General features: G+C 31.9%; 1 protein-coding gene across 2 annotated transcripts in view; it reads left to right on the top strand.

The window, feature by feature from the left end:
* Positions 1-2,496: 2,496 nt before the first annotated feature.
* Positions 2,497-8,380, top strand: part of LOC117182213 (ubiquitin-like modifier-activating enzyme 1) — an 18,146-nt gene continuing 12,262 nt past the window's right edge. For both annotated transcript variants that reach the window (XM_033375288.1, XM_033375287.1), the window contains exon 1: positions 2,497-2,897. In XM_033375288.1, the coding sequence (XP_033231179.1) occupies positions 2,528-2,897 (370 nt within the window). In that variant the 5' untranslated portion in view covers positions 2,497-2,527. The remainder of the gene's footprint in view (positions 2,898-8,380) is intronic.

Here is an 8,380-nt window from a genome sequence, read left to right as displayed (position 1 = left end):
AATGAGCCACCTCTTCCTGTGCATTAACCTAACCTTAGTAGGTTAGAATGCAATGTTTCGTATTATCAGATTGTGCAGGGTGTTAATAATGGTGTGAACGTATAAAAAACTAATCTTGTCGATAAAAATTCTCAGAAAAGTATGACAGCAACAATAGGTATGATAAAATAATATGAGATGCTGTCAACCTGAAGATAGAGCACAGTTTTTCTGTGTGTATTTCGTAAATAACTTTGTTTGAAAACTCGTGGAATGCTATAAAATTTAAAAAAACATTGTTGTGCTTTAAAAATACGGAAGAAGCTTTAAAAAACGGTTTAAGGGCATGTGACACAACTAAATTCCTATATTACCGACCTCACTTTTTCAGTTCACTGAATGTTTTTTTGAACCTTAGAACTTTTTTTGTAAATAAAATATCGAGCTGAAACTTTGGAAAATGTATAAGTGTACAATAAAGTACGTTTAGGTACTGCATTTTGGTAGGAACTTCACTGAAAATTATTTTATCTTTTTTCTGAACCTCAACATTTTTTGAACGTTCCAACTTTTTTTCTACATAAAATATCGGTCTCAAACTTTGAGACATGCAAGAGCCGAAAGAAAACTACGTTTAAGTACAAAGGTTAAAAATAAAAGATGTAAAAAAATATATTTTAACAATCAATTCCAACGGCATCAGCCGGTAACGTTGTACACGAAAATACGAACCCTCTAGAGCCTCGCCTATTGGCCGCCAGGTTTCGTATTTTCGTGTATAACGTTACTGGCTGATGCCGTTGGAATTGATTGTTAAAATATATTTTTTTACATCTTTTATTATTAAGCTTTGTACTTAAACGTAGTTTTCTTTCGGCCCTTGCATTTCTCAAAGTTGGAGACCGATATTTTATGTATAAAAAAAGTTGGAACGTTCAAAAAATGTCGAGGTTCAGAATTCGTTTTTCTATTTACTCTTTGTAATGTTAGTTACGGTAGAGGTTAGGATAAACGATTACATCATTTTAAAGTTGAATACTTTAAATTTTCCGTTCAATTTTGGAAGGCTATGTGTTAGATATGTTTTTTATTTTAAAATACTCAAACTTAACAAGACTCTTAATTACAAATAATATATAATAAGTCATTTAATTAAGTGACCCATCTCGCCCCATTGCCTGGCTCATCCCGCCCCAGGCACGAGGCGATATGAGCCAAGCGTACTTGTTCTTTATTTTCGTTTCTAATTCTGCATATACTTTTTTAGTTACTTTTATCTTTGCAAAATTTTAAATTAAAATGTTTGTAGAGTATATATAAAGCTTCACTTTCAAGCAATGAATTAGAAGATTTTATATACTGACGTGAAAAGGACAGCTATGCTCATCTCGCCTCACCCTACCCTACCAAATGCATGGGACAATGCTTTATTTTTGGGTTACCTTCGTAATGAATAATAATTACTATAATTTCATTACGTCGTTAAATAGTTATTAACAAATAAAAACTATTTTACAAATACACTTATATAGAAAAAAATTAGTTCTTACGAAGATATTAGGAAAATAGAGCAAAAATGGAACGAAACCATGCATTTCGCCCACTGTTTGAAGGATAATATATTTATGTTTGATTCTATCGTACTGTCATTTGAAAATTGGCGTTACTTACATTTTCTGTTCTCTACAGGACTAAATGAGAACTTCATTTTTATCCAGGTGGCTGTAGCAACAATGACGTTTTTGTCTCTCCTATAAAATTATTAAATTTGCAGATACGAGGTATTTATATGACGACATCGATATGTTTAAAAATAAATATTATTCATTTCCCAATAATTTACAATCTTTGTGTGATTCTCGTTGTCTCCATTATGTGTTAAATCCTCTCGTGATTAAAATTGTGATTTGAAAATCGCGCCAACTCAAACCAATCAAATTCAACAAAAGGTCATCTAGTTCCGGTACGGCTGGACGAATCAAAATTGGAGTACCCCGTGTCTGAGCTCTTCCTAGAGGATCTCTAGTAGACCCTATAAACGAAATGATGCCCTTTTCACTGAAATATGCTGAAACATTGCTGAAATATTGGCAACTCACAGTCAGAAGGTAGAGCTAAAAGCTGGAAAAAGTTCTGGTTGAAGCAGTGGACTGTCAGCGAGGAGGTGACAACTCTACTCAACCAACTCTATTGGTACAGGACGGAGCAACGGAAAATAAAAATCAGAAACAGAATTAAACAAAATATTGAAACGTGTGTAGAAGAACGAACAACGAAAACGAAAAAATCATAGTTGCATGGCCGTTCGCTCGGATTGCACCACCGCGCAGTGCTGGGGTGAAAAGCAGCAGCAGAAGGAAAAGAAAGTGGAAGTGCAGGAACAGGAAGCAAAAAGAAGGCAGGAAGAAGGGCAGAAGTGTGTGCTCGTCGTGGATCGTGGAGTTGGAATCAGTTGGAGTAGTAGTTGGAACGGATCGAACGGGTTATCAGTGTAGCAGTGGCCGGGTGAAAACAATCGACAGATATAATACGGCCCTCGTGAAGTCCGATGTCTAGTGCTTCGGTGGTGGAGAGCTCCGTTGATCCCCCAGCCAAGAAGCGACGCGTTGCTGCCACCACGGCAGAAGGAGCCGACGACCTCGCGGCAATCGCAGACATGGCGAAAAATGGTTCGACCTCCCGGCCTCTGGCTGAAATCGACGAGGGATTATATTCCAGGCAGCTCTATGTTCTCGGTCACGACGCCATGCGTCGCATGGCATCCTCCGATGTTCTTATTAGTGGCCTAGGTGGGCTTGGAGTCGAAGTTTCCAAGAACGTCATCCTCGGCGGTGTCAAGTCTGTAACTCTTCACGACAATGCCGTGTGTCAAATTGCCGATCTTGGATCCCAATTTTACCTCACTGAAGCTGATATAGGTGAGTTTTTTTTTCATGTATTAAACTGTTTTTTGCATTTTTTACGTTTCGTGATTTATATTCGCTAGTCAGGCCTCTGGAATTCTTCTATTTTGCCAACCTACTTTTCCACATTAATGCACATCGATTTTTAAAGATGAATTTTTTTATTTTCGTGCAATCTTTTTCCCAGTCTTGGACATGTGTGTGAAATGGGATCGTTTAAACGTGAGAAGTAAGCATAAGTTAATCAATTGGAGCCATAACCTATTCTCTTTAACGTATACTTACCGCACCTACGTACATGTACACGTATTTTAAACTTTGTTGCAAAACCTTGCAAGACAGGGACCAATTAAAAGGAGCTGTGAACATTTCCAGATTTGAGTTTAGGAAATATTTTTTGTCGACCGACAACAGAGTCTACAATTTGGAAATAACTTAAATGTTAAATGAAATAAAAGTTTTTTTCGGAGCAAACAGTTTTTGTCAAAAAATACCAAATTTAAACAGTTTCGGTGAAATTAACACAGTCACTATTCATAATACTTATAGACTTTATACTCTTTCCCCTTTCCACCCTTTTGAAAAAAAGTTTCTCGTGTTTTCAAGATTCTTAACCCTTTTTCCTCTATTTCTAGTTGGTTTTTTTTGCAGAAATACGAATTCAATTAATAGAATCGAGTAAGAAAATCCAAATATTTTTCGTTGAAAATTAATTATTTTTTGTCCGTGACTATGTGTGCCGAAATTTCAGTATAAATATCAGTATTTTCTGTACAAACAGCAGGAGCTGGAATAAAGGCTGTTTGTACTCTTTTGGTTGAAAAATCAACAGTTTTGTTAAAAAGAAATCTTCTTTGTTTGTAACATGAACTATTTTGTTTTACATGTGTCTTTTTGCATATACAATTCATTTTTTTGGATTAAAAATCCATCTTTTGGTAGAAGTCATATTTTTTGGTGGAAATTGAACTCTTTTTAATTGAAAAGTATACTCTAATAATTTTGCTTCAGAATTAATTTATTTTTGTTAAATATTCTCCTATTTTGTTGTCAATTCAACCATTTTTTCGAAAAAATTTTTGGTTTTACATTCGTCTTTTTTGATTGAAAAGTATACTTTAATAATTTTGCTTCAGAACTCATTTATTTGGTTAGAAAATCGACTATTTTATTGTAAATTCAACTAGTTGGTCAAAAAGTAATCTTTTTCGGAGGAATATTTAATTGTTTAGATAAAGATCCGTCTTTGGATTAAAATTCGTCTTTGTGGCTTGATACTTCATCTTTTGTATAAAAAAGTCATATTTTGTGCGTTGAAAGTTAGTTTTTTCAATTTAAAAAATCTACTATTATATTTTTGGTTTGGAATTCATCTCTTTTGGTTGAAAATTTTAATATTTTGTTAAGAATATAACTTCGTTGAAGATTGAACTGCTTGGTACAAAATAACTTGTTTAGTTACAAAATTTAACTATTTTCTGAAAATTGATATTTTGGTTGATAGTTCAATTGTTTTGTAGAAAACTGGCGTTTTTGGCTTGAAAATTTCAGTTTGGTTGACTTTTTTTCTTTCTCTTAAATATTTTCTTGACGGTGCAATTGCAGAATAGGGGTGTCACCTGTTTTTTGCCAGGAAAACAGTATTTTTCAGTAACAAACTATTAGCATCTTTAACTGAACGATTTAACTTTTGCAATTTGACAAGATGCAAAAAGCAATTTGACAAGACAGAAGTTTAAAATTATTGTTACTTTTGTTACTACGATATATTAAATATGGGTATGTCACGATATCAGAAAGATCATAATGAACTCACCGCTTAGGTGCTTTTAAACATCCAAGCGGCCAAAAACACCCCTTTTACTGGTCGCAAAAATAATTTTGTCCAAAACCTACCCTTTTTCAACGTTTAGTGGGGGGCGGGAAGGCGCGCCTATGATCAGTAAAAAAAATAATGTTGGTCAAATCACTACCCATTTCCAACTTCTCGTTAAATCTGATCATTCCGATATATCGCGATAGAGCCATATTTGAGAAATCATAGTAACAAGAGTAACAATAATTTTAAATGTTTGCCTTATCAAATCGACTTATTTATGATTCAACTAAAGATTCTAATAGTTTTTTGCAAAAAAATTGTTTTTCCTGTCAAAATAGAGGTGACGCCCCTATTCTGCAGTCTAACCTTCTTGACAATTCGTGTTTTTGGTTTAAAAATGATACTTTTGGTCGAAATTTCACCTGTTTGGTTAAAAATTAAATTTTATTGTTTAAGGATTTAACTATTATGTTGAAAATTCAATATTTTGGTATTAAAAAAGCCACGGTTTTGTAGGAAAATTGGTCATTCTGGATAGGAATTCGAAAATTTTTGTAGAATATGCAACTATTTCATTGAAAAATGAACTTTTTTGTTCAAAATTCATATTTTTGGTTTGAACATAACTGCTTTGTAAAAAGTTTGCCTGTTTAGCTTGAGAATTCAACAGTCTGGCTGAAAATTCTTTTTTTTTTTAGTTATTTAGCTTGCTTGAATCTAGTTGTTTGTAAATGGAACTTTTTGGTTGAAAATTAACATTTTTGTTGAAAATTTTTATTTTTAGATTTAAAAGTCAAAAGTTTTCTAAACAATTCGACTTTTTAGCTTCAAAGTCTATTTTTTTATGATTTCATTTAAAAACATTTATTCCTCTATTTTTGTACAAAAATATTACCTTATTTACCCGGTTTTAAGAGCATTTTGGGATGTTAAGTCCGTAATTACTCTGTTGCGAATATTCCAAATTCCCCTTTTTATTGTTCAATTTACCAACTGAATTATTTGCAAGGATATATTTTGTTTTTACAACTTAATTGCTTCCTGTATCGAATATTGTGAAAAATAATTATTATTTCTGACATTGAGAAAACTTCTAAATAACGGTACTGCCATGCTCATTATTACATTTAAATTATTTTGCTAAATAGAAGCAAATGACAATTTACCTATAAATCGTTCAGGTTACTGAAATGGATGAATTTTAATTGACGGTGAAAGGAAATATTAATTGAGCGGTAATTACAAATAATACAAAAATAGGTATGGAATCAAAGTTTTCTTTTGTATAAAACGATAAGAAAAGAAATGAGTCATGAAAGAAGGCTATCGTTCGATACAATTTATAATCCATAAGTTATGTACAATCAATCATACTATTGTTTTTTCTACAAGTTCTCATTGCCTGGGAGATATCTAACAAATATCCATCCTTTTGTAGAATTGAAAAATTTGTAGCTTTTATGTTTTGAATTTTTTTTTACGGTTTCGAATTCAAGTTCTTTCACCCAAGACAATTTAAAAATAATGCATTTTATATGCGAAAAATTTTCAATTGATCAGGTGACTGAAATAGGAACTATTTAAAATCTGAAACATGAAAGTGTACATTTCAAATATTATTCCTCATATGACTAAAAATAAACGTTGTTATTCAACAACAAGCCATTTTATTTCAAACGGATCAGTATGTTTTCATTTTCACGTTCTGAATTTAAAGTAGAAACACGGAGTAGGTCGGAAAATGTAATACAAAAGTGTTTTTATTTTCAAAATTTTTAATTAAAACCCTAAATTAAAAGTTTTTAAATTAAATAATTTTATGTGTTTAGAAAATATTTTAACAATTATTTTAATATTCTGAATGGTTTAAACCTTAGAGCACTGAATTTCAAAAATTAAAAGTCGTAATTTTAAGTGTTCTAGTCTGGTTCGTAAATTTTAGTTTTGTAATTAAAATTGACATTTGACATTTTTGAATTAAAATGATTCGACTTTGAAATGTTTAAGTACAAAAGCAGTTTTAATTTCACAATAATAAATTAAGTATTTGCCAGCCTCACGCTCTTCAATTTTGAGTGTTAAAAATAAATCTGAATTTCTTTTTTGAGCGAAAATCTGATCAATTATCTTCAAGATACTGAACGATATTTTAATTTTTAAAAGATTTACTATATTAACTAAAATTTTTGAGATTATTTTGAAATGTTAAATTTGGAATGTTTTCAAAAATATAATTAATTTTGAATGGCTAATCCCAAAAGGTTCATTTTCAATCGCTTTATTGTTTAATTTTTACTTGATCAATGCAAAATTTTATAGTTCGAAGTAAAATTAAAAATTTAAATTTTGCTAATTTTTTATTAGATACTTACATTTTATTTACTACTGATTAAAAATGATTTAGTTTTTGACGCTTCGGTTAATGCTTGGTAATTAGCAATGCTTGTTAATGCAATTTTTCAAATTCAAAAAGTTATAAATGATAATTGTTCAATTTGATTTCATATTTACATATATTTCTTGAAGGCGTACATATTTAAGAGTCAATTGGAGGGTTTCTTTAAGCCTAATTCGTTGGTATACATGAGAATTGTGTGTATTCTTTAAAATTTCTTTTTTGCTATCTCGTTGAATTTGCCCATGCAGGAGTAAAAAAAATCAGACTTTGTACTGTTTTAAATCTAAATCATTTATCCTCCAGGGTGTTCACAGGTCAGGAAAAGTCAGTGAATTTTTATGTTCAAGGAAAATTTAGGGGCTTGAAAAAAATGAAAAGTTTACAGAATTTTTGTAGCAAGCCAAAAGGCGTTCCGTTCATTTCCAAAGTTGTCACACACATGAACCGGAATGACCGGAACACCAATCACAGAGCACCTTTGACAGGAAGGCACTTTTTCGTCTCGGTGAAGGTGCTCTGTGACTAGTGTTCCGGTCATTCCGGTTCATATGTTTGCCAACTTGAAAAATGAACGGAATGCCTTTTGGCGCGAACTCAACAATTTAGAACACTTCGGCTGAATTCGGCGTGAGAATGACACTGTTTCCGCGGAACATTTCTTATTCGTCAACGGCTCATTGCGGCCATTCCGAGATCCGGCCGTTCTGGTGCATGGACTGGAGGCCTAACATATTAGGTAGTTTCACTTCAATCAACAGCTAACTTCACTTCGTTGATTGCTGAGGAGGGAAATAATGGACCAAATGCATGGGACAAAAATTTATTTTTGTGTTATCTTCGTAAGGAATAATAATTACCATCACTTTATTATGTCATGAAACAGTTCTTAACAAATAAAAACTACTTCGCAGACACTTATATAGAAAAAATTAGTTTTTACGAAGATATTAGCAAAATAGGGTAAAAAGGACCGAATCTTATGCATTTGGTCCATTGTTTTCACCCTCAGCTTTTAACAAAGTGAAGTAAGCAGATTGTTGAAGTGAAAATACTTAATTCATATTTTCCGCAAAAAGCAAACATTTGTTTTAATTCGTGACATTGATTCTAAACATCCATTAACACAACAGAGAAAAACATTGCAAAATAAATTATTTTTGAAACAAATACTTAAATTTTCCAACAAAAAATATCAATTTTATATAAAAAATGGAACCGTTAAACTTTCAGTTAAAAAAAATCATTTTCAACCAAAAAAAAAAACGGATTTCAACCAAATAG

Source organism: Belonocnema kinseyi, chromosome 10 (assembly GCF_010883055.1).
Source record: "Belonocnema kinseyi isolate 2016_QV_RU_SX_M_011 chromosome 10, B_treatae_v1, whole genome shotgun sequence".
NCBI lineage: Eukaryota > Metazoa > Arthropoda > Insecta > Hymenoptera > Cynipidae > Belonocnema > Belonocnema kinseyi.
This window is presented reverse-complemented; position numbering and strand designations above follow the sequence as displayed.